This window comes from Copadichromis virginalis, linkage group LG15, assembly GCF_057382275.1.
Source record: "Copadichromis virginalis isolate Kocher_CV1m ecotype Utaka linkage group LG15, C_Virginalis_male_GT1.1, whole genome shotgun sequence".
In the NCBI taxonomy this organism is placed as follows: Eukaryota; Metazoa; Chordata; class Actinopteri; order Cichliformes; family Cichlidae; genus Copadichromis; species Copadichromis virginalis.
Genome location: NC_140632.1, coordinates 5,172,446 through 5,200,063, shown reverse-complemented (window position 1 = coordinate 5,200,063; position 27,618 = coordinate 5,172,446). Strand labels below are relative to the sequence as shown.

General features: G+C 39.6%; 1 protein-coding gene across 4 annotated transcripts in view; it reads left to right on the top strand.

Annotated features, from left to right (window-relative positions):
- Positions 1-27,618, top strand: part of LOC146691602 (MAM domain-containing glycosylphosphatidylinositol anchor protein 2) — a 201,098-nt gene that overhangs the window by 136,709 nt on the left and 36,771 nt on the right. For 2 of the 4 annotated variants that reach the window (XM_085431486.1, XM_085431484.1), the window contains exons 9-11: positions 1,002-1,295; positions 12,767-13,039; positions 24,654-24,802. In XM_085431486.1, coding sequence (XP_085287612.1) covers positions 1,002-1,295; positions 12,767-13,039; positions 24,654-24,802 — 716 coding nt within the window. Of the gene's footprint in view, positions 1-974; positions 1,296-12,766; positions 13,040-24,653; positions 24,803-27,618 lie in introns of all 4 variants that reach the window. The other 2 variants (XM_085431483.1, XM_085431482.1) reach the window with 1 other exon arrangement.

The following is a 27,618-nucleotide window of genomic DNA, read 5'->3' as shown; positions in this document are numbered from 1 at the left end:
GATTGATTGCGATGATGCAACTATGAATGTTAAAGTGATTTTAGCTGTGGAAAACGTCTCAGAAAAATAGTTTTGTGATGGGAAAGTGAGGAGATGATGAAAATGTGACAGTGAAAGTAACAATGCTGTTTGGCTGTTGATTGTAATGCCAGTGCTGCTACTGCTGAGAGTGTATTAGAAGTGTAAGGATAGCTCATATGAAGATCAAGACTTTGTAGTTACAAGGAAATCTCTTCTCTCGGTTTTGTGATTTACAATGACCCACAATCATGTATAAACACAAGCTTGGAATCAATCTAACTCCTGGCATCAAAGGCAACAGGAGTGCTTTACAAACTGTTGAACTGCTGGTTTGCTTTTTTTTAATATACATATATATATATAAATATCATGTCTTACTTTTCTCCTCTGCATGTTTATTTTGTAACTGTTTTATTCAATCCAGTTGAACATCGGTTGCTGCGCTGATTGTGAACTATGTCTTAGATTTCACTGGACTAATCCCTTGTGAGGCCTAATCTGCCTGATCTTCATGCATTCAGAGTGGATGTGCAAACAGAACTCTTACTCTGTAGTTTACTGCATGGTCTACATTCCTTAGTCTTTTTAGTACCTGGACTTGTTTAGCTAATAAAGGCTGTCATTAACTATTTAGAATTTGCTTGTCCGCTCATTGCATTGTTCATCGTTTGCCATTGCTTGATAGCATTAAACCTTCTCACTGCTGTCCTTCGTGGTGGTTTTGCGTAGAGTACATGTTCAGACTGTCTAGTCCCAGCCGTTAGACATTACTGTTGCTAATATCCGCATGGTGCTTCCATAAAAGCTGTGTATGTTGCTGAGATGCCGCTTCATTGCCATCGCAACTTTGGATGCTCATTCGCTTCCCCCTCCATACCTTTTTCGCCACAACTTTCCCCAAGTTGACTATTTCCTCTTACCCCGCCTGCTGACTTTCTAGAGCCCCATATCAGTCCCTCCTTTGTTTTTCTCTTTCTTAGTTCCCCCCAACCTGACAGTCCCACGGGGCAAGTCTCCCCTGGTGGCCCGCGAGGGTGACACAGTGGAGCTGGAGTGCCTTGTTTCAGGGAAGCCCAAGCCGATCATCCTGTGGTCGCGAGCGGATAAGGAAGCGCCCATGCCAGACGGCAGCATGCAGATGGAGAGCTACGACGGCGTGCTGCGTATTGTTAATGTGTCCAGGGAGATGACGGGCTCGTACCGCTGCCAGACCAGCCAGTATAATGGGTTCAACGTGAAGCCCCGGGAGGCCATAGTGGAGCTGATTGTACAATGTGAGTTGACAGACTGTGGGTATTTTCTATATGTGTCTAAATTTGTGGGGAAATGCATTTTTGTGGTATAACTTGTAGCAGTGAAATAATGTGTTTGTACATGTGGTGCACCATTTGTTACTGTGATGTATTTTCTTTTGTATACCATGTAATTATTCTAGTCCAGTGTGACCAGAATTGAACATTCACCCATTTCTTTTCATTTGCACCCATCCAATTTCTTTCTGAAGGCTGTAAAATTAGTCTAGTCCCCTGGTACCCTCCGTCAGGTCTAAGAGGAAACTGCTCTGACTCCGCCTCCCACACTGAGGACTTTATCTGCTGAGTGCGAGCTGAGCAGAACTAATATTTACTGAGACACAAAGCTCTTGATGCTGATGCCCCCATTTGAAAGGGCCTGGATGTGTGTTTGTGTGATGACCTGTAGACTGTGTGCCACCACCATTCATTGACACTCCTTTACCCTCCTTTAACACATGACATTCAGCATTAGCTTAAGAGCTAATTAGTGACCGGCTAATTTGTTCCCACTGGTATTCATTTCGTCTTCATTTATGGACATCCAAATCGAATATTTTGGATGAGCACCAGGAATTGAAAGAAGTGTCACTCACTGAAGATTCGGGGAGGTTTTTCTCCACCAAAGAAAGAGGGGAAGATGGATAAGAAGGAAATGAAAGCCATCCATGCTGGGTGCTTACCAGTCGCTGGCAAGTTATCATAGGAAATGGATAAACTCTCATGGCTTCCATTGTTTTCTCCATGGCCCACTTAGTTAATCCATACATTCTTCTGTTTCAAATAATGCATTCACTCCTTTACCTAAAAGGAACCTAAGCAGCAACACAGCTGTTTTAAAGCACATTGTGAAATATATTACACTGAATTTGGTGCATATATCAAGTATTGTCAACACTGGACCTGCCAAAGAGAAAACTACAGAAGTTTACCCAAGCAACTACTGATATTTTGCTTGAAGAGGAAGTTCAGCTGCTGTTTTCTTAGCGCCACACTTTACCCTCAGTTATTTAAGAGTTTTATTGTACTTTTTCTGTAGCGTTCACATTTCAGCTTAGCTGTTACAGCCTTGTCTGTATTAAGAGAGTTAATGAAGTTTTGATGCGCTTTGAAGAAGACTGTCTTAAATTTGGGGCTGAATTGATAAAGATTATGCAGCAATGACAGCTCGTATCAAAGGTTAGTGGCTTTCCCACAAACCCAAGTCTGACACCGAAAAGTAAACAACGGATTTAAACTCTGAGATGCTTTTTATTAATTAGCAGCATTCACTGGATCTGCTGTCTCACGCAAGGGCAGTGTTTTGGAACCAAATAAATAGTTGAATCCAAAATTCAACAAGCAAAGCCAGGTATTTTATTTATTTGTTATTCATTTATTAATAGTTCAAAAATGGATAATGCAGCTTTTCCCTCTCACCAGAAATCAGCTTATGGCAAATAAGCTGAAGCTTTCTGGTCAACATGACAGAATTAATTCTTTCTGCTTTTGCTTCATATTCAAATGTTACAACTTCATCCGCAAATCAGTAACTACTTAAAAGCTCTGACACATTTAAATTTGATCTGTTTAAATTGGGTTAGTCTTTTTGCCAATAATACTTTTAAATAGTATGCATGAAATTAAGCAAAATACATGTCACTGTAAAAGATGCAGTATCTAACACATAACCTAAAACATACAGTCTGCTGGCTGTACCTGGGCCACATTCTTTAACACTGTGGGTTATTAAAGTAAATAAGATGCCGCTGTCATGACCAGAGTTTATCAACAAAATCAAGACAAAGGTGTATTTTACCACTGTAATGAAAAAAAATTACAAATATCTAAATCCTTGTTTGTAATAATAATAAAAATGCCAAAACTGTTACAGTGCAATCATAAAGCTATCTCATAAGTAAAACAATTAATATACACGCGACAGGCAATGTGTGGCCCAAGAAATCACATAGAAGTTTTTTTGAATGCAGCACTTGCTTTATGACCAATTTCACCTGGCTACAGTCAGCAACCTCCAGGAACACTCACTAACCACAGTATGACTAGTTGATGAGCTGTCTGGGATGACCGATGATCTCAAGGCAAGACCCAGGGTTCTAGAGTAGGCCCCAGTTAAGTTCTGTTGCTCCTTGCGTTGCCCAAGACATTAAAAGCTTTGCCAATATTTTTAACATAACAAGCGGAAGTTCTATAACCTCTGAATGACCCCATCTCAGAGTCGAGGTCAGTATCACACATGCTTTCAGGCAGTATTTCTCACCTCTGACATCCAACCATGAAAGGTCATCTCTTATCACAAGCTGCTGCTGCTTTCTCCCCTCTGTATGTGCAACTGTGGCAGAAGGGTCACTTGCAGAGAGTGACTGTTGTTAGGGACACTCAGATGGAGAAGACATGCCTCAAGAGGCAAGGAGGGGGAAACCGAGACTCCGAGACCTCAGCTTAAAGACACGCATGCCTTTAAATCTACTCCTTCTCAAACATGGATTTGCCTTGGCATGGAGTTGCGTCATCGACACACGCAGTATAAGACTCGCAGTGAAGCGCATCAATTCACTCCAGATAATTCTATCTGTTCCTTTCAACACAATTTATTCTGAGAATGCAATTATCTCTCATTATCTAGTATTATTTTAATAAAGTACCTCTCTGATGCTACAGTTCTTGATGTCATACAACACTTTCATCTGTTCTCCATCTTCAAAGGAGAACACATAATGAAGAGACTTATTAGGGCTTGGGTATTGATAAATCAATCTGCCATGTTCCTGCTTCAGAGCTAGTTCTGTTTGTCAGTCTTTTTACTTATTAATAGTTGGCATCAAAGCCTAAGTTTCAAAAGCACAAACAATCTGCATTTGAACTGTTGGATTGCTTTGACACACTTTGAGCATATTGGGGAAACGCGTCCACCCTGTGTACACCTCAGTGCACGCTGTGGATTGCATTTGCCAAATACATGGACCTTTGATCGTCTTTCTCCACTTAAGAATTTACTTTATTAACACGGTCTGGCCCGGCTTTTGTTGTTTCCTCCATACGCCTGTCGGTATGCCCCCTCCCTTCTTTCACTTGGCCTGTCTCATGGTGTGTAAGCACAAGCCAATCCCTCTGAGATGCTTTTCTCGCCTGCATTTCCAGGTCCCAGCGTGAGCCACCCGCCTTTGGTGGTGAGCCATGTGCAAAGCCGCGTTTAGTAACTTGATCAAGGGACCGAGGTACAGTCCTCTGAAGCAAAGAGCATTAGAGGCGTGAAGAAATGACTCTGGCAAGTCAACAGCTTTGATATGTAAAAACCTGCATCTGTTGGCTGGCAGAGGCGACGCCAGGAGGAGAGGTAGAGGGAATGGAAGACGTTTGCCTTTAGAGTCGACGCTCTAATAGAATTGCAAACGCCAAATCCCAAGCTGTGACACCCTAATGTTCTTAGTCAAACTGACTTGGCATGGTCCAGGGACTTGAGAGAGAGGAAGTGAAGAAGCAAAAAGAAATGGAAAACGAAGAGGTATAGAGTGGTCTTCTGTCCTAGATACCACTGTCTGTCAGAGTGAGTTATCAAGTTCTACTTCGGCCCAGATGCACAGGAATCTTTTATCCAGGCTTCCCTTCTGTTGCTCCTTGCGTTGCCCATGACACCTGCCTGATGCAACCGTGCAGTAGTCCCCTTGAGCAAGCACCTGACTATCTGACACACATCAAAAAGACACAGTAGGATAAAGAAGTTACAGCCTGGGCAAAAGTAATGAGCAGAATTACACGATTATTGTTTTTAATTAATTTTCCTTTCTGCATCAAGAAGGGCTGCAATGCCGGCCCCTGAGGCCCACTCTAATGTGAATCATTTTAGAGCGACTCACATTAGCCTAACGCCAACTTAACACCAGCAGATTAATCTTTTACATTACAGCAGTGCTCACACCACGCATTTGGGGATGAAATTTTAATAACCCTTTTTGTGGAACAATATTGAATTGATCAGGCGCATCGAATCCGCACCAGAAAAGGTCAGTGAATATGTAGGTTGTAAACAGAAGCCTGTGCACGGCTTTGACAGAATAATTTATAACTTGGTTACTGAGTGAGTTAAACCTATTAGTGGATCACCAGGCCACTCGTCACGCTAAAAAATCTACATTGATTATCATTAATTGTATATTTAGGTTCATAAATTATCCCTATGTTTTAATAACAATATGCTAATGCAGATGGTGCGCAAGTTCATTTTTTGATTGCAGCGGCTGTAGCATGAGGGAAGTAAGGCGTACTGATGCAGAGAAGCGTCCCCTACATTATTCAACACAGAGGCTCATTATAAATCAGGGTTATCATTTTATATTCCATATATATCTGTTTGACTTCCTAATGAATGCTTTTTTGCTCCATCAAGACTTCATATTGAAGCATGCTATGCTACAAAGGTTATTCTCCCACAAGAACGCTTTTCGTTGCATCTGAGCCCAAGGCTTTTGTTTTGCTTTTATACGCCCACGTACAGCTGCTGAAGTTGTATAAAATGTCACATTTTTCTGAATTGAACGCTGGTATGTCACATGTAAGTTCAAACAATAAATGTAGGGAGGTATCTACTCCACTACTGTAAGTAAATATTCTGCTTTTAACATCGCAAACATCTATATCAATGAAGGATAACAATACATTTTAACCTTTCTGGAAACTGGCTCCTTACAAAAAATGGTGTTTGAACAGATTCAGCAACTTTTTTTTCCACATTTTCAGTGTTGAAATCTTTTCAACACATTGCCTTTCTAATCTCTCAGATACTGTTATTTAAATCACTGCCTATGGAGATCAAATATGATGTGTTATATGAAAGCAAAGACTTAATCTAATGACCTAAAACTAATCCAATGTATAAGGCATTTGTTTTTTACCCATTTTTTCCCCTGCACTGGTTAAAAAAAAAACAAACAAAAAAAAAACTATATAACTATATCATCATGGCATAATTCCAGTATGCCCTTGATCTTCAAACATGTTAGCTTTCACTAGAATAGCATGTTTACTAGTCATTATCTTCTCCCCGTGGCTACGGTCCCAGTCACACAGGCCCAGAAGTCAATCAGCAACCACCTGATAACGACAAGTCGCAAGGGGGAAATTACCCAACTGGTTGGCAAGTGTTTGCTGAATGTTAATAGAAGTTGCTGTGAAATTAATTACTGAAGCCCCTGCATGGCTGAGCTTTAGCAGTCAGGCCTAGTGACGTCATAGTAAGGAAAAATGTGTACATATTAGAGTTGACTAGCAGTTGCCAGGTAAAATTGCTGCACGAAAAACCTCCTTGCAAATGCTTTGGACACCAGCAAATTACCGTTTGTGACTCGTGATAGGTACCTATTTAAAATAGGACAGAGCCGTAGGCGCACAGTCAGTTAAAAAGGGTTTTACTTTACTTTCTTTACTTACTTTCAATACAAAATAAAAGTAACAGTATAACAGCAGCACCTAAAAACAATTAAAAACTTTACTTTAATAAAAACGATAAAACTGTATGATTGTAGGATAAGCGCTGCGGGGAACCGTTTAAGAACAAATCGAGGTTAAAAAGGGACGGCAACTCACACATAACCCCAAATGGGAAAGACACTATAGAAAAAGGCAAATTTTCAGTGCCGTCTTCACTCAGGCCCACCGCTGTACATGCAAAAGCGGCGAGACAAAAAAAGGATTTGCTTTCCACGCCGCGCCTTCACCGTCTGCGACAATAATACACATACACATATATATATATATATATATATATATATATTAAAAGGGTTAAAACACTAAAAGAATCAATATCTGTGGTGCCTACTGATACAGAAAAATAAAACAAGAAACAAACATGATCGACAGCCGCAGCAGTCAGTCTGTCGAATTACACCAGGTTAAAACAGTTTAAAATTCAGTGACGTGTCGGGTCCTTTGCCCGCAGCCAGAAATCCACTTGGCAAAGCAGCAGCTCTGTACTCTGTCCACAAGTTTGCGTCACACCCTAATAAATGTGGGTCAGTGGCGGTGAAGTCCACTACTCTCACAGGAACGCAATGTTTCCCACCATTCTAACAGAAGTTTAGTGGGACCCGCATCAGGCTTTTATAGAAAGGAATTAAAAACACCAACTTGCCCAGCTTGGACCAAGCACTCACAGCTTCAGGTTCGCTAGAGGATAGCTAATTGCCCACACCTGATCTTATGAAGGGGCAAAGACCAGCTCCGCCCTTGAGGGGCGGTTCCCAGACTCAGGTCTCACCTGTCACATTCAGTTGCTAATGGTTTGCATTTGCAGTGAATGTGCAGCACAAACTGGAAATTGAGAATGTTCTCCTTTAAATTACAAGTTGTGGTTATCAATCATTCTCCGTTTCCAGTTTGCATTCCACTTTATTAAGTCTTACTGCCAACCAGCTGGAAGTTAGCAAGTGTTTACGGGTATTTCTATCTGCATGTTGCATGCAAAAAAATTTTAACCAAGGCATCACAAGGAATCTTTTAGGGTAACACCTCTTTGGGACTGATTTCACCTAGCCAGCAACCCCCAACAATGACTCACCAATTCGATAATACATATTTATCCCTGGTGACCAAATATTGCCAGAACGCTGCCAGCTGGTATCTAGTCCTGTGTGACTGGGGCCTAACATATCAGTAATATCTGAGCAGTTAGCGCGTGCGATGTCACATAATCCTCTTCTGGTTTGTCTAGTTTGTCTATGCTTAAATTGCAATAAATTTAGATGTGCTATTAAGACCTATATTAGTAGCATAATGAGAGAACAACAGTGGTGTGTGTGTGTGTGTGTGTGTGTGCGCGTGTTAACCCAAGTAAACACAAAATGCAGTTTCAAAATTGTGACAACTGGCAATGAATCTTTTACAGCACTGTGGAGAAATTTTGGCCCACTTATCCATGCAGAATTGCTGTAATTCAGCCGCATCAGAGGGTTTTAGAGCATGAACTGCCTTTTTAGGGTCATGCCACAGCATCTCAATCAGATTCAGGTCAGGACTTTGAATAGGCCACTCCAAAGTCTTCATTTTGTTTTTCGTAAGCCATTCAGAGGTGGTCTTCCTGTTGTGTTTTGGATCCTTGTCCTGGTACAGAACCCGAGTGTGCTTCAGCTTGAGGTCACAGACAGATGGCCGAACATTCTCCTTCAAGATGTTTTGGTAGGCGCCAAAATTCATGGCTCCATTTACCACGGCAAGTCTTCCAGGTCCCGAGACAGCTAAACAGACCCAGACCATCACATTACCACCACCATATTTTACTGCTGGTATGATGTTCCTTTTCCAGGTGTAACAGCACTCAAACCTTCCAGAAAGTTCAGCTTTTGTCTCCTCAGTCCACAGAATATTTTCCTAAAGGTTTCTGGGATCATCAAGATGTTTTTTTGGCAAATGTGAGACATTTTTGGTCAGCAGTGTTTTTCTCCTTCAATTCTTCTCTTGCTCAGTCTCTTTCTTATTGTTGAATCATGAACTCTGGCCTTAACGGAGACATGTGAAGCCTGCAGTGCTTTAATGTTGTTCTGGGTTCTTTCGTGACCTCCTGGATGAGTTGTTGATGTGCTCTTGGAGTAATTTTGGTAGGCTGGTCACTCCTGGGAAGTTTCACCACTATTCGAAGTTTTTCTCAATTTGTGGATAATGGCTCTCGCTGTGGTTCACTGGAGTTCCAAAGTCTTAGAAATGCTTTGTAACCTTTTCCAGACTGATGGCTGTCAGTGACTTTGTTTCTCAGGTGATCCTTTAGGTCATAGCACGATGTGTTGCTTTTTGAGCTCTTTTCGCCTGCTTCACTTTGTCAGACAGGTTCTATTTGAGTAATTTCTTTATTCAACAGGTCTGCCAGTAATCAAGCCTGAGCATGTTTAGTGAAACTGAATTCAGCTTTTCATAAAATGTGGTTACAGTTACTTCATGTTTTAACAACAGGGGCAATTACTTTTTCACAAAGGGCGAGGTAAGTCTGGATAACATTTAACCTTTAATCGAAGAAATCAGCATTTAAAAACTGCATTTTGAATTTACTTGGGTTATCTTTGTCTAATATCTAAAATTTGTGTGGTGATCTGAAACATGGTGTGTTTGTATGACAAATATGAAAAACTAGGAAATCAAGTAAAGGGGCAAACACTTTTTTACACCACACTATATGTACCTCAGTAGCAGAGAGGGCACTCTGCATTTTAACATTTTTCCCTATTTTTGATCTCGCATAATGTAGATTTCCACAACTTTTTTTCACTGACTTTGGTCAACCTATCAAGACTGAGAAGCAACAGCTCCTTTTTTATTGGGGGTAAAATCATGAAACGTTGAGTTTTGGTGATGGTCTTAACTATTTTTACATTGAACACCCGAGAATTAGATGTTAGTATGCAGATACAAATCAGATAATACCAACATAACTGTGGTTTTATCTCAGGTTAATAGTGCAGTGAAAATTAACACTATACACCATTCACTTTAGCAACCAAGTCAATATCTTTTTACCTTTCCTGTACTGAAAACCATTTTTTTATTTGTTTGTGCTGGTCATTCATTATTGGAGAATCCATAATGTTTTTAATATCTACTTTTTGGGGGGAGGAACTTAGACTAATAATGTCACAGATTTTGTCTGGGGCATTCCTTATGCTGCCTTTTTTTGTTTTCTTTGAAGTACATTTTTAAAACTCACGTTGCCTCATTTAATTAAAATTTTGAATGAAAGATTTGTAATTGTATCATTGTATGGGTACTTTAACTTTATGTAAAATGGCTGCCCTGAGGAATTACTGTCAGACAAGAAAATAGATGAAAGAAAAATAGGGACCAAATAAACGTCTGACACTTCCCCACTCAAAACAGGCAGAAGAAAAATGGAATCCATTTTGATTGAAGCTCAAGTTTATTGTTAACCAGTCAAGCGGACACTATTTCAGAAACGTAGGTGGACACAATACACCTCAGCTTTCCATGCACAAAACAAACATGCACACCCCTTCCTCTCGGTACACGTGAGTCTTTATTCAGGCCTCCTCCCTGTAGATGTCCGTGCTCATGGACCATGGGGACAAGACCTGAGCGCTCCTAAATGTTGTTTTTCTCCACATTACTGTCAAGGTACCCACTAGTGACTGATGATGGATTGCACTTCAGCTAGCGCTCAGGGTTTTCCCCGAGCCTGCGACTTACTGCAACTCTGAGCACACGTCACCCTCACTGCTACGCTAACCATGGCGAGCACTGCTCAGGGAATATCACAAAGGACCTTTCTGCTCCTTTCTCCTCGAGTTCGCCGGGCAGCTGTTTCACAGGAAATGCACAGGGGGTGATGAGGCATGTGCCCTTGTTTAAAGGATGTTTTGGTTATATAAGAGATTTTCCCTTTTCTTTTTTCTTTATTTGCTGCATCTTCATTTGTCTCTCTGTGTGAGTGGAACTGCACTTACTGCAATTTGGTCTAGTGCCACTCAAGGAGGCTGCGGAGCTAACTGTGATTCACTGCACCACACAAACCTACAATTTTAATGTGATAAGTAGAATTCCAGACCTTTTTTGGAGTCAGAGATAAGCCTTTTGGGTTTGGGTAAAAGCCCAGGCAATGCTCAATTGAAGAAGGAACTGATTGCTGTTTCATTCAGAGGTGGTGAAAACCACTTTACTCTCCGTGAACAAAATCAGGTGAAGGAGACAAACTTGTATCTCTATTTCCATTAAGTCCAAACCTCTTGAAAGATCTGTGTTTACTCTTCCCATCACCTAGTGTTATGAGGTTTTTTTGGTTATTTTTACATTTCAGCCACTCATTATCTGATCTAATGGTGTGTCATTAATCATTGTGGCTCATGAGTGAATAGCAGGATGCTGTGTGTTGAGAGATAATTAGCACTGAGGGCAAGAATGGAAAATCCCACTTTGGACCGTTTTATGCCAGTGTATTATTTTGCATTCACTATGATGTTTACATCCCACGTTTCCCTGTACACTTGACTGGCCTCGTAGACGTGCCCCTGCTCTAAGATCCTGGGGTGAAGCAAACTCAATTAAGTGCAAAAGTGGAGAAAAAAAGGTTCTGCTGAAAACACATTCAACGTTCAAACCGTCAAAATAAAGCCTCAGAATTTTGCGAATCCTATGAAAAAAAAAATGGCTGATTAAGGTTGTGGATAATGACGTTAATACTGTTATCAAATTATATCCTGTAAATTTTAATACACTGTTCATTTAATTGCATTCCCCTATCAAATATGGAAGGCTCAGTAATTAGATTATATTACCGAGTGTGAATAATGTCGAAGATTATGCTGCAGATTACAGTTTCAATCAGGTAATCAGTGATCTGTAACAGACTACATTTTGAAAAACAGCAAACCTTGGCTATAGCTACCGCCTCTCCTTTACTCCATCAGGAATTATGCAAATTTCAGGCAATTAAGGGGCTCCATGTCATTCTGTCTCTGCTCCTCCAGATTCTTGTTGTTTTTCAAGCCCCGTCGTGACTTTTGTCAAGCATCTGTATGAGCGTGTCAGGAGCAGAGACGCTTAAAATGGGGAAATTATTCATAACCTTTTCAGTGCTTCCACACACAAGTGCTTACACCCATTTTGTTCATCCAAAAAACCCTCCACACGTGTCACCGTGCACACAGTCTGGCAAAACATTTGCAAAACATCACCCACACATATTAAACTTTTGCAGATTCAAGTTCGGGGTTGCAGCAAGGTCGTTTAGCTCCTGACTTCGCTTACTGAAACGTGGCTAAATTATTTACCACTGTGTACTCTGTGTTGGGGGGAATGAGGTAAAGCCTGTCAGTTACTCAAATAAGTTATTAATTTTACTTTCTGAAAGTTTCAGGTGTATTTTATCATCCAGATAACCAATTTTCTGTGAAGTTCAACTGGTTTTTGTTTCAAAAGTTGTCCCAGTCGTTTTGCAAAATTGATCTTCTGGCAGCTATTACGGTCTCTCCACAATTGTTTTCATTTTTCATCTGTTGGTGAAGTGTATTGAATTTGCAGTTTAGTTTGTTTTCTACAGTTTGCTTAAATATCACCTTTTTCTCTCTCTCTGCGCTGCTTCACTTGCTACATTCATATTATAATACCTGGGGTTTTTTTTCTAATTAAAAAAAAAACATCTTTTCAGCTTTGTCATTTGTAGATCCTCAGTGAACATCAACTACATCGCTTGAAATCATTGTGCACGTGTTTTTACATTTTAATAAATGTCCTTGTTTGTGTTTTTAAATATGCAAGGTTATATTCATGAAATATGTATCACCTTTTCTTTATTCCAGGTGTTTGTCCTTGCTCTCACTTTGGTGCCCTAACCTCACTCTTCTTGTCTTTATTCATCCAAAGTATTTTTCTTTTCTATTTTTTTTTTCCATCCTTGACACACTTTTCTGTCCTTGTCAAATATCTGTGAACTCTCCTGAGCTTTTGTGTCTCCTGCTCAGACCCTCCAACAGTGGAGCCTGTTTTCATGGAGATGCGTCAGGGTCTTGGAAGGCCTGTAGTGATGACCTGCAGAGTGCTGCGAGCCCACCCCTCCCGTGTGTTGCGCTTCGAGTGGCTTCTCTCTAACCGGCTGCTCCACGCGGGAGCTTTTGACACCCAGCGAGATGAGACAGAGTACACCATCCGCAGCCTAAATCGTGATGGCTGGGGCGAGTACACCTGTAATGTCATCAATGAGGCTGGAGCAGGCAAATGCACTTTCCAGGTTACAGGTAAAAAAAAAAGTTTCCATTTCATTTCATATTTCCTTTTTTATTCTTCTAGAATCTTTTTCCGCTTGGTTTAGTTACTTTTCCTCTTTATGTTAGCTTTTCTACATTTGTTTGACACATGGTGAACGAACAATGATTTGTCACTGTGTCTAATATTGTTAGTATAGTTCCAGTACAAAATGTATACTGCATGCTTATCTGTGTAATGCATACTTTTACAGGGTAGCATTTTCTGAAATAGAAATTTACAACATTTAGCTCTGATGAATTAAACAGAAACTCATATTAACTACTTCCATTCGCAGTCCAGCCAGAACCAGATAGATGTAAAACACAAATTCAGAAATTCCTTTAAAAAAGTGCCATAGTTGCTGCTTCTTTATGTAACTAGAATAGAAGTAGTTGGTAAGCAGTTGGAGAGCAATTTAGAGACAGGTTCCTTCACACCAGGCGACCTGTGCAAAGATGTTGTTATTAAAAACTCAATGCAATCGGTGGGCAATGTCCACCAGTTGCATGGAGATTGCCATACTATTTTTTAGTTTCGTGTGACCGAGCCATAACGTGGCATTACAATTAGTTTAGAAGCCGTGGATAAAAATTCTTGGTGGTCTTTTCCTTCCATTGTAGTCAAAGTGGAAACTTTTGAGTGTGGGTTTTTAACAGGTAATTTTGTCAGTGTTTTTTTTTTTTTACCTTTTCCCAGCATGTAGTCACACTTAAATAGTAAGCAGGAGTATGCAATGTGAGAAACAGCACAAGTCATTTTCAAAATGAAGACCCCTCACTTCACACAGAGGTAGACTTTTATTTCAGCTGAATAACTGCTATTGCCAGCAGATTGCATCAGCTGTAGCTGGATAGCCACAGCTACTTTAGCTTCCTGACATGTACGAAAATGCTAGATGTCATTTTAATATTCCAGGCAAATATGGGCTATATATGCTAAACGGCTGAAGATTAATTCTTTTTGTTGGGATTTCAAGGAGTATGTTTCAATTTTAACATTACAAGGGGAAAAAAAGGTTTTTAGTTTTAGGATGCATATAAATGTGATCAAATCTCAGAGGAATACTGGTTAGAATTAGATACAAATCCAAGAGTTTCAGAAAACCTAAGTAAACAAAAAACTAACCTTTTATTAAGTTGTGTGTAGAAGTTGAAGGTATTTTTTTAAGATCCAGAAGGAACCAAACTGCAAAGCTAAAACCTCCAGGAATTAACAGGCTAGACACTAAGGAGGAGCATAGCGATGGTACACAGATACAGTGACAAAGACAAAAGAGAGCCAGGGCTGTATATTCTCACAAAGAGACACCAAGGGCCAATCAAGGGAAGTGAATACAGCTGTGTAAACCCAGACACAGGTGTACACAATCAAGACAATCAACAGATAGAAAGTATAATTCAAAAGAAGGCACAAGAGAGCAAGTAACAAAAAAAATAAATAAACAGAAAATTCAGTCCACATGATACACAGAACATTGCAGATGCTAGAAGAGTAAACCAATATACAAAGAAAACACAAGTAATGAAAGGTAAATAACAATCTCTATAAATACTAACCAATAACTATCATTTTAAAAACAAAAGAAAAAACCCTCAAAATACTGGAGTAATTTGTGTTAACAAACAGGAATCAAAGCACAACCTTACATTAGTCAAAAACAAGGAGCAATAATGAAGCCCAACCAATAACAGCAAATCATAAACAAACTGAAATCCTACACTACTGCAGTTTAAATGATGTTGCTGAGCTAAAGATTTCCCTCATCTGAAGCAAGAGGATGTAGCTGACATTAAGCTACTCTTTCCACACCTGCTTTCTTTGCCAGAAGTATTCACTCGTCTGCCTTTACATGCATATGAATCTACCCTTTGTAGATATAACACCTTCATCTATCTGGAAAGGCTTTCCACAAGCTTTAGGGGTGTGTTTGTGAGAATTTTTTAACCATTATTCTAGAAGTGCATTTGTGAGGTCAGACACTGATGCTGGATCAGAAGGTAAGGCTCACAGTCTCCACTCTAATTTGTCCCAAAAGTTGTTAATCAGTTTGAGCTCAATACTCTGTGCAGGCCAGTCAAGTTCTTCCACACCAGTGAAGTTCTTCCACACTTATCCATGTCTTTAAGAACCTTTCTTTGTGTACTCATGTTGGAACAGTAAGGGGTGCGCAAGGAAATTTCACAACTGTATTTGTTGTGCATGTGGCATCCCATCGAAACTACGCTAGAATTCGCTGAGTGACCTGAGAGCGACCCACTTTTTCACAAATATTTTTAGAACCAGTTTGCTAGCCATTTGATTTTATACACCAGTAGCCATGCAGGAACAACTGAATTCAATTATTTAAATAGGTGAATGAATACTTTTGGAAATACAGTATAGTATCACATGCTAGTTAGCCAGTAAAGTTGGCTAATAGCAGCAGTGTTAAAGTTTGTCTTTCTCGTGGCTAAAAAGAACAAGCTCTGTATCCCAGAAATATTTTTTTACTAGGAGCCCTCCTGCTTACTGTTTCAACATGTAGAGAAATTTCAAGCTACACAGACCTCAAATGACCAGCGCTATAGTTGCTAAACTAGGAGTAGCTAAGCTAGGAGCGATTTTGTGTTTGTTTGTTTTTTCTTTTTTCTTTTGTTTCTTTTTTAATGGTCATTTATTTTAAGTTACTTACTTCCACTCTTTCTCTCTCACAGAAACATAACTCCATACTGGTATTAGTGCTATAAGCCTGTCACTGTGTTTGATCCAGATAGCTGCATTTAATAACAGTCATTTAGCCTTTATTCTTTTACCATACGTTGGCATGTCAACAGAAGATTTTTTTAGTACGCTATTCAATTGATAATTAAAGGGTTGTTTTGACAGATGCAATTGGCTGAACAAAAAGCTTAGAAGGCCTTGTCTCATATTGTTTTGGGGTGTGTGTCTGCCTCTTTATATGATAGACAATTTATATAAAGAAGACTAAAGGGAAAGATAAATCATAGATTGCTGATCTGAATTAGGCATGTCCATTATGTCAGGTCTTTCTTTTACCTTCTTTCATCTGTTTTTGTTACATTATTTCCCTCCATTGTGAGATCCATATGATCGTCTCCCAGTCTTTTGTTATGACAGGACAAAATTAGTTTGGCTACACTGAGAGTCCTCAGGAACTTTGGCCAAGGTTTCAATCTCCCAGACCTCCTATTAGAGACAGGAGCTGCAGGGTCACAGGAGGTGTATTTGTCACTTTGATCCTCTGGCACTAAGGTCGCTCTTCTCTTTGATAGTGTCTATTTCTCTCTATCTCTTTCTGCGTTCTAATCATACCTTGGCTGCACTTGATTTTTTTTATAGCCTTTAGTTCTCTCTGTGTCCATTTTCTTTTCCACATTCTTCATCTTTCTCATTTTCAAACCCCACTCTCTCATCCTCCTTTCCAGCTTGACCCCCCCCCCCCCCCCCCCCCCACACACACACACACACACACACACAGTGCGTGCCATAAATCCCCTTCCTGGGGAAGCAGGTAGAACAGAGAGACAGAAGCAGCTAGTTCCCTCCAGCCATTTGTTTTTCTCAGCAGGGCTGGGGTTTTGCCTTCTATTGCTCATGCTCCCTCCCTCTTCCTACTTCCACTCCCTTTCATCCTCTATCCCTCCTTCCCTCTCTCGCCCTCTATTGCTCCATTCCTCCCGCCCAGTGCTCCAGATTCCCACCATCTGGACTCAGTGGTTGCCAAAGGTATGGAGGCTCTTTTAGTAACTCCCTGAGTACAGGAGTATGGTGCAGAAAATCCACTTTGGTTCATTGCATCATCTATGAAACCTGCCATGCCTCAGTCTCCTAATTCCAGCTCTCGATAGTTAAAATTTTTAATTTTATTCTAAAACTAAAATGCCATGAAATCAGGCAATACCCTGCAGTAGAAGAAGTGCATATCATCTCCCGTCTGCGACTTGTAAGACTGTTTCTCGACAAGACTTGCAAAATATTGGTGTAGCTCATGTAATTAGATGGCACCTCGGTTTAAACTCACTTTACCAAGACAGGTAGACAAGCCAGTAGACGTTCTCCCATCGCTCTATGTCTGACATCTTCTCAGGCTGTGCTAGCATGTGAAAAGTATGATTTGGGAGTTTTGGCCCACAGTCCTTGGATTTCGGATTCAGTCAACATGTGAGCAGCATACATGTTACCATGCCGACAGACACATGCAAACACACCATAGTTAGGCAGCAGGCCATTATTAGCCCATAAATTCTGTCGCCTGGAAAAGTGTATTGTGCCAAAGGAGAGTGTGTGTGCATATGCATGGATGCCCATGTGCCAAGCCATGGGGACATCTGTGGGAACAGTGAGTTGGCTCTAATGGCCAAGTTGGCCATTAAATTGTGCCTGGGGAGAGACCCCTCAGAGGAATGTAATGTGTACCACTGAGCTTTGGCTCGGGCTCTCTGTCGTGGGAACCCTGAGTTGTTAGCAAATGCTCAAATCACGCTCCTCAGAATAGATAGCAAGTAAATGTTCACTGATCATAGAGTTTCGAGTAAAGATGCACATGGCTCCTGTGACATTACTGTTGGTGTGGAAAGTCCTGCTGTAAATTCTCAAACAGAGAATTTCTCCGCCATAAGCATTGCATCAACTCGACTTGACAAGCCAGATCTGATACTCAGATCAAGGGATGCTGCATACTTATAGACCTTCTGTTTTGTTTTTTTTTTGTTTTGTTTTGTTTTTTTTTTTGGGGGGGGGTTGTTTTTTCTAACATAGGCTGACCATAATAAACAAAATAAGCATTGCTCTGTATTCATTAAGGTGTGAAACTAGCATTCCAGTCTAATACATCCTCAGGAAAGTGTTTAGTTTGGTCACAAAGGGAGTCATGATCTGTTTTCCTGCGTAATTACAACTGGACTTCTTTTTGCAACCACAGGAGTCTCCCCCTACTGGCCAGTAAAAGGAATGTAGGTTTAAGACTCTTTTGTATTAGCTTAACTTTTCAGGCATAAAGGTGTGCCCATCTTTAATGTGATCTGTGACAGTATCTGAGTGAAACACTGACAAGCTTGGTATTTAGAAAAATATTATAGCAGTTAATTCACTTATTCTATTGTAGAGTTTACAAAGACAGAACAATGGTCAATGTTTTGTTTATAATAGTTTTAATAAATGTAAAACTACAGTTTCTACATATCCTTCAGTAGTGCCCAGATTGTGCATTTCTTTCAAAGGCCATGCCTCCAGTTTGTATTGGCATATTTTTAAGACTCAGTCTAGAAAAAAAGTTTAACCTGATGATTATCATTGATCATTATTTGAGCCTTTTTACTTATGGGGGAAGAGCAGGGTGCTGCAGCATTAAGAAAGAAATCTGGGATATTTTTAAAGCCTATAGTGCTTTTAAAGGAGGGCAATTGAGGTCTGCTACTTGTTTTCAGGATTTAAGATACATAGAAAGTTTTATTTAGTCAAGGGGAAAATCTATCAAGAGTAGCATTTATTTATTATAGTCATATGATATGAAATATATGATGATAATGAATCTTTTTACCTAAAATCTTCCAATGCTTCCTTCAGAGCCATACAAAACTTTATACAGCTAATTTCACAGGCATGACTGATCTAATCTTTAAGTGTAAAATGACTGGAGAGTTCCAACATATGTCCAATCTCTGCACAGGCAACAAAGTCTGCATAAAATTGCCCAGCACGTGTCTTTTCTCTCCATTGACCAGTACAAACAATGCAAACTGCAGTACTATAATTTTGTTGGATTTCCGAAATTTACAAAGAAAAAACAAGCAGTGTTTCTCATTTCTCTGCCGCCTTCCTGCTTAAGCCCCATTTCTGGCAGCCAGTTGTAAATTAGAAGAGAGGAACAATTAAATTCTCAGGGACAATGTTCAGATAGACATTGTCTGCATTGTGTGAGTGTGCCTGTGAAATGAATTCAGATTCCACATAATGCTGTGCTTGTATGGTTCCAGTATCCTTTTTTTCAGTCATTGTTCCTAATGCTGCAGAAACTGTGTGCCAATAGTGCAAAAGTTAGCTGCAGTGCGATTTGCTGTCATAAGAAAATGTTTTTCCTTTTATTGTGAAACACTTACTCTCACATTTTTTGTCTGTTTTGGAGTGCATTTTCTGCATTCAGGCTATTTTCATATTTTATTTTTTTTGATCTATCATCTGTTTTCAGTAATGTTTATTTCATTTTTATTTATTCAGCTTTTCTTTTTGAGATGTGTCTTAAACAGGCCCCTTGGGCCTCCTGCTAAGTTACTATCTGGTGCTTTTGTGTGATATTTTTGTCTCTTTTATTTTTTATGTTTTTAAATAAAAGCAAAAGCTAAATTGATTTTGCTTTCAAACCTGCACTCTTCTCTGAGTCAGGGATTTATAAACCTTATCATCTTTGGTCTCCAGCACAGATTTGTGCCTTACCTTTGGTGGTTTTAAGTAACTCGTCTGCCTGCCTTTTAAAGTCTGTGCCCAGTTCACCTGGCTTGAACTGCAACCCTGCAGTACATGGAGAATGAGTCTGAATAGTTCATGCAGCTCAAGGAGACATGCTGACACTGATGGATCCTGTTGGTCATAATGCCTAACAGTATATAGTCAGAGTGAAAAGCATCTGAATAATGTTATCTGTGATCAGACTGAAAGTCTGTCAGGCTTGAAGGACAGATGCAGTCTGTTCGGGTCTTTTTTTTCTGCTTTCTTTATTTTGTATTTTCTGGCCTATTTTTGTAGTTCTGCTTCTTTTATATCAGCACAATATCTCAACATTAGTCACTCTAGAGCAGCCTTCAATTTACACGGACCAAGAAGGATGAAATCGGAAGTCACTGGGCTTTTTAATATCAGCAACGATTAAAACGTTTATCCTTTTTTGTACTGAACTGATTAGTCGAGGAGGAAGGAAGACTGTAAATGTAGAAGTGACTCATTGCGAGTTCTGTGCTGTTTCCCTTAAGGAAAAAAAGACACATAGAGATTTATTTTGCGTTCCCATAAGGGCACCACGTGATTACCGCTGCCCTATAATACCTTTGTCTGTTAGCAGTTCCTGCTTTGGTGTTATTTGTTTGTCTCGGCCAGCTGTGCATCCATATGTAAGCCTACTTCCTGCCAAATAAAAAGAAAAGCAAAAAAAGCCCAGAATCATATAGGAATTGCTTAGCATATGACTGCACTCCTAAAGATGAAAACATGTTCATAAACCCTTAAAAAGTAAAAAGGAAGTCTGCAAACAAGGTCAACTTCTTGCCTGAAGGCTTTCACTGAGCTGTATGAATCATTGCATTGGTTATGCTGTTATAAACAGGATTTTAAAAAATCAATTAAGCCCTCTGTACTTTATGTTTGATGTCTCCCACCCAGGGTTATCTGTTTCAGGCTGTGTAAGTGGGTTAGGTAATGTGCTTCACCACACATAACATATTATTAGGAGCAAAGGCCATGTTGCTTCATTACACTGTATATTTGAATAAAAGGCAATAATTTGCCGTGCGAGTCTGTGATATTTGTCTGTAAGAAATGTACTTTGAGAAAAAAAAATGTTCCCCAAAATAAGATTAATGAATGCGGCGCATTAGTATAAAGACTTCCGTGTCAAACTTCTAAGAAAAGTATGAAAAGAGTCTTTTCATGTTTTGTTTTTCTGTTTTGTTTTGGGGCTTTTTCTGAAACAGGGTCTGTGTGGAAATCTTTAAGCTAATTTACTGATCCAGACAACAATGTGAGTGAGTTTAATTAACATTCCCTGCCTGCTCTCTACTGCAAATTGCAGCCTTTTTCTTTTTCCTTATCGGCTTTACTGTACTGTATATGCTGCATGACTAAGTCTGACATTATCTGACAGGCGGGTTTATGTAACATTAGCTGTACAATATGCTGTAAACACAGCTGGCTCTATACGGCAAAACAGTGCCAAGCAAAGTGCAGACGGTAATTATCCTTGTTTTTTTATTTATTTATTTATTTTAGTTGGGAAATGTGTTTTGCTGGTTTCATTAGTATCTCAGCGAGACACGAGGCAGTTTGTGAGATAGTGTCATCTGTTATAACAGACAGGTTTACCTTGCAGTAGACTGCTGATGAACTTTTGAGACATATTCCACAGCTCAACATAAAACAGATAAAACCTAGAAAAAAAGTACTGCGTAATTTTCTCTCTTTCGCTGTACTTGTCTGTACTAGTTTCTCACTCACAATGGTTTTATTTTATCAGGCTGATGAATGTGCATTGTTTTCCTTCCGATCAGAATATTGCATTTTAAATAGCTTTATCCATGAAAAAGGCCACGTCATCTGTAGTATGCTGCCTAGAGCACCATTAACCTGATTTATTATCTAGACCAAAGAACCAAACACACTGCTTGTGCTGTGCTGATTTTGGCTTTTTATACTGGACGATTATGAGAATTGATCAAACCAGTCAGACGATGAATGAAACCACGAGTCTTGTTTTGTGTTTTTGTTTTTTTGTCTTACATGTGCAGTTTCCCCACTTCTGGCTGAGATTTGAGTGATTAAAGTGAATGTGTTTAAACCTCAGCTCTGATGCAGCGCAATCAAAGAAATTATGAAATTGTTCCATAAATGTACGTAAATATTCAGTAGATTTTGTTTGAGGCCAGTATGCGCAGCTACTTTTTGCCATTTTGCTCTAATGAGAACTGATGCTGAGGATTATACAGCTGTGAGTGAACAATGGCTTTTATTTGGTCTCACTGCAACTTTAGTTAGTACTAGAATATTCTGCAAACCTTTGAGATCAAATTTCTTTCTACCAAACTACATAAAAGTGAATTTGATGAATTCAAGTTACCTGCTGTTTAGCAGGAAACCCTGTTATTAAGCACATGCCTATTAAGCTGCACTTAAACAGCATTTGGTGATGTCTTTACAGCAACAGAAGAACTGGCATGTGTACACAACATTATAACAAAATGCCACCCAGTACAACAATATGCTTCAGTGTTGTGTCATTTAGAGCAATCAGCTGTCAAGTTTCTACTGACTCTCTCTGAATACCAGTATCTTACTGGATGAAGTGGTTCAAGGGTCTGTCACACTAAGGAGGCCACAGGGAAGGACTCAGGAGCAAATAATGCTATTATAATTCGTCAGTGACATAAACTAACTTGACAGGTTTATCCAATTGCCTGACATTCATAAACTGCTTGCTAAATCTTCACACAGGTTCATAAAATCCCAGCGCCGCTTTTGTTTGAGCTAACAATGGCAGCTCTGCTGTCTTTTCCATGGTTATTAAAAATCATCTGCCTTGGGTATTGTCATCCCTCAATAAACAAGCCCAAGAAGCAGAGGGACAAACACAACAACGTGTCATTGAGGTGAATTACTATTCTTTGCCTGGAAGGTCATCCTGTAAGCTTGTTTCTGGATCTTGATTAAAATGCCGTGTTCTGCCAGTTCCTTCTCGAGCTGTCAGAAATCAGCTTTCCTACTGTGACCGGAAAGCTGAAAAGTTGAAAGATTCATTTAGTTTGTGCCACATGTGGGCATAAAATTTATTCTCACAAAGTTAACTATGTTATTAGAAGAAAAGGCAGGTGAGAATCACTCAAACCAGGAGTATGGCGTAATGTAAAAAAAAATATATATATATACACACACACACAGAGTGTTGGGGAGTAAAGGAATACATGTACCGCCGTTACGTATTTAAAATACAAAATATAAGTAACTGTATTCCATTACAGTTACCATTTTAAAAGGCGGTATTCAGAATACAGTTACTTTGTTGAAATGAATGGATTACACGGCGGTATTTTCCTATTTCATAAGGCTATGAACTCTATATTTTTGGTGTCCACGCCGATGGAAACCCAGCCCATGTCACCTCTACTTGCGGCGTGAAGAAATATTTTTAAAATTTTTTAAAAATTATTCACAAAAATGATTTAATATGAAGGCAATAGGCAGAATGTTACAGGCATAGCCCTAAAGAATGTAGCCTCATGGGCAGTGGAGTCCGTGTCTGTGAGTGCGAGGGAAGGAGAAAAAGAGTCGAAAAGTAAGAGATGTCACAGACCAGAAACGGGAGATGGAAGAATGTAAATATATATATATATATATATATATATATATATATACAAAGTTGACCCAGACAACAAAAGTAAAGCTAGTTTTCGGCTACGAGCCCGACACGGAGCCCGACGTATCCCATATGGAAAAGATATATATAAATCTTATAAAGTTTGTATCTGTCTTGTGTGAAACTTGTATGAAAAGCATACAAGAGTGAAAACACATATAAGATCCCTTGAAAAATTATATAATGAAACTTGTATGTTTTGGATACTTACTAAAACAATATATGAAAGTAATGAGAAAGTGGCGACTTTCATGAGTAAATCATGTAAGTTTTTACTATTTCTTTTCCATATGGGATTAGACAGAGGTCTCTTTACGGTTTTATGCCTTTATGGTTCGGAGCCGCGGACCTGTTTTATATTCGCGCGGAATAGTTTTCTATATAAGATCGCTGCAAAAAGTGCAGCCTTACCTAATGTCCACCTACTGTTACTCATTTATATTAAGATTTAAAAATCTAGTTGGTATGGCGAATAACCTTTAGTAAAAGTAATAAATCACATAGCAATAGGACATTCATGTAGTTGTAAAAAGCATGATAATATATTAAGTAATCCAAAGTATTCAGAATACGTTACTCTCATTGAGTAACGTAACAGAATACTTACAAAATACATTTTGGGGCATGTATTGTGTAATCTGTAGTGGAATACATTTTAAAAGTAACCTTCCCAACGCTGTGATAACTGCCTTTGTTATCCTACGTCAATTACTTTTGGCTTAAAGGAAGTCCAAGGGCCATATTTGCTAAACAAGAAAAATAAACAGAGGTATTCTGATGGCGGTGGAAAGTTGTGTAGGTGATCTGTTAACAATGCATTCATTTATAGATTTATAGACTGCAAAGCAGCCAGCTCATCGCAGTAATTACAGACGCAATCTACCAAGAGCAGCTCAAATTAGTAGGGTAAAAATGAGCATCAAATACATATTAATTCTTCCTCTGCTGCCTCTTGTTGATTTCAATTGCCCTGCTGTTTCCAGACAGAAACATATGCATAAAACCTGCCCTTACACTGCACTAGTTTTGTTAGTACATTGCTCAGTTCCTCATCAGGTCTGCTCATTTCTGACCTGCTAATTTGAGCTGCTCTTTGTAGAATGCTGGTCATTACTGAAATGAACCGTCTGTTTGATTAGAAATTAGCACATTGTTCGTGTTTTTTTTAGACTGATTTGACCTGTTTATTAAATCTGGACTGGAAAAATTGTCCGTTTACAAGACGAGGAGGTGACAGTTGTCACAGAAATAAGAATTTTATACACTTAAAAATTGAATTAGTTCCCAGAATTGAAAAAAAAATGCAAACTTGATTCCTTAGAAAAACAAAGTACAGCTTACTTAAGATAACAAAGTTAGGGAAACGTATTTATTGTGATAGTTACACGTGATTAAACGCACCCTTGATTCCCAAAGGTTTGATGTCTCGTTATGACTAGATCTGTTTTGTGATAAATATGGTCATTATTTTTAATTATTTCTCTCTCTAGGGAAAGCCTACCCCCCGGAGTTCTACTATGATACCTACAACCCTCTGTGGCAGAACAGGCCAAGGGTCTATGGCTTCAAGCTACAGTGGACCCAGATGAACCCAAATGCTGTGGACCGTATTGTTGCCTACAGACTAGGCATCAGACAGGTAAGACTGCTATGAGGTGCCTGCTCATTTGCATTCCTATTGTTCAGTCTTCTATTCTCTGTGAGCTACTATCACAGCCAGAAGAGCCACTACATGAGTCTTAAAGTCATGAAATGTTGGCATCTGGTACAGTAACTTGTCACGGGTATTGGTCAGCCTCTTTCCAACCCTTCATACATAAATTAGAGTCATCCCACACGACAGGCATGTAAAAGCCTTTCTTATTGGCAAATTAAACACACGATGGAAGCTTTTGCACAGCGTGCTCGCACTTGCGTGTTGTACCCGATTGATAGAGCCAAACCTCATATCTGTCTTATTGTGTAGTTTTTCAGGACGTGAATGAGCCTTCGTGCGCCGAGCAGGAATCACTGAGAACCTGTCAGGGGCAGTCAGCTCAACATGGTCTGTGGTTTCCATGAATTGTTTCTGTTTTTGCTTTCCATCAGAAGAGTGAAAGGGGTCCCCGCAGCTAGAAGTAGCGAGCATAGCTCCTATTTTTTGCTTTTTTTGTGTTCCTTTTTCCTGCCTCTCAAGTAAGCTCCACACATGACAGGCAGGCGGCATTGATGGATGGCGTGGTTACATTTTCTCTTTTGGCAATCAATGAGCACCTTCCACTCTCTGCTCTTCTTTCTCTGTCTTGTCCCCCACCTCCATGGCGATGCACATTTGATCTTGCTTTTTTCTCTTTTTTTAATTTAGAGCAGCAGGTGCAGCACCACACATTTTTGAAATGTTGAACTTGCCGCAGAATTTCACGTTGCCTTTGCTGCATGGAGGCGCATCTGCAACCATGTTAAAAACAATTAAAAAAAAAAAAATTTAAGATGAAGAAATGTGGCGCATGCTTGAGTGAAATCCGTCTAATTTCTGCTCCGAATTAGGGAGCACACCCTGACAGTTGTGTTTGTAATGAATAATATAATTTAGTGTTTGTCTCACTCTACACCCTCAAGGAATTGACGCTTGAGAACACATTTCAGACCTGTTATGTTTGTGTAGCGCAGTGATTTTTCTGTCAACTATCTCAGTTGGTCTATTTGGTAATAAATTATGTCGTGCTTGCCGAGCCCGTGTACTTGCCAGGGATTAGTCTGAAAACCTGCCAGGAATATACATTTGCTTTTCCTATTTTCAGCTGGTCCTGTGCACATTTGTAACGATTGTAAAGTCTGCACCTGTGCTAGAATGGACCAAATGCAAATTTAAAATCACATTAGCATTTCAATCTAATGTGCATTTCTTTATTTAAGAAGAACAAGTGAGAGAGCATCACCACCCAAGTCTGTTTTAGAAGAAGATCTGTGTTTGGGCGAATTAATTTCTTTCCACCTTCTTGCTTTGATATCTGGGGGACCATTATCTGCTTGCTCCGAGGTAAAACGGCCAATCTTCCTTTGTCTTAGATGAGAATCAGAGTCAGAGAATCTTTACTGAAGGGAAAATTCTGACTTTTTCCTGTGGCATTTGCCATATAGTGTACTATCTATGGTCTTTGCCTTTGCTAGTGATTTAGGACAATAATGACATTTTTTTTTTATTGCCTTGTGGTGAAGAAAAGTTGAAATCCAGAAGAGGCAGAGGCAGCATGCAAAGAGGAAATGAAAAAGAAGAAGTGAGGAGGAGGAGTGGCTCTTTTTCTAAATTGGGAAAAAAAAAGAAAGATACCTTTTGAAAAAAGGGAAAAAATGGTGCAGTAAAGAAAGCATTGGCACACGGACTACACCGCTTCATTCTATTTATAGAACCAGCAGCAGCTCCCCTGCCATTCCTTGAGAATCATTATCATTTTCTCTCAGTTTTGAATTAATACTTGAGAACTGGTAGACCTTATGCCTCTGTAATGGACTGCTCCGTCTTATCGCCCAGTGCCCTCATGAGAGACGGTCCGACTGAAGGGGAGGGAAATGGAAATGACTCCAAAGCTGAAAGGCATGCACCGGTCAGAATCACAAAACACAAATCGCTGCACCTGTCAAGGAACCAGTGTTATATCTGCCTTGTTTTGATACTCTTGCGGCTTCAAGCCCTTCTAGTCTGTCCAGAACCTTGATTGCCTGTTTCCATTCCTAAGATAACTTTTTTTTCAGCTCATGTATTGCCATCTTGCGGCTCCCTTTTTTCCCTTTTCTTTTTCAATTGATCTGACAAGTCAGATTGTGCAAGCAGATCAATAGAAGTCATACTAACTACATGCGAGTAATCTGCAGTAGATCAGCTTGTCTAACGTTATGTCAGCAGTTGGTTATTCTGGAGTTTGTCTTCAAGTCTATTAGTATCGCTTTGATCAGCTTTATTTTTATTTTTTATTTTTTTAAGTTCCTATAAATCCCCTCCTGAACCGCAGCCACAGTGAAAGGAAATTAAATCAATACGGCTCTCTACATCTGTGGGGAAAATGTGGAGATTGAAAGCTAATGGGATGTAAACAGAAGCCTTAATTGAGTGCAAATGTGTGGATTCAGTGAACATTAATGGGAATCAAAACAATGGGGCTGAATCCATAAGCCTGTAAGTATGTGCATGTGTCAAAGTGTCTGAAAAGTTGAATGTTTTTCTGTTTTTTTCCAGTCAGCATTTAGAGTTTGATTTGATTTGCATATTTAAGCACTGTTGGTTTTTAATAAGGGGGGGGGAGACCTTTATAAAGCAGCTCTAGCCAAGACCAATATTAAAAGCCATGCACACACACACACACACACACACACACACACACACACACACACACACACACACACACAGAAATGTGTATATTTAATTTTATTCAGTATTATACAGCCACCTGAACATAAGCACATAATGCCACGGGCATT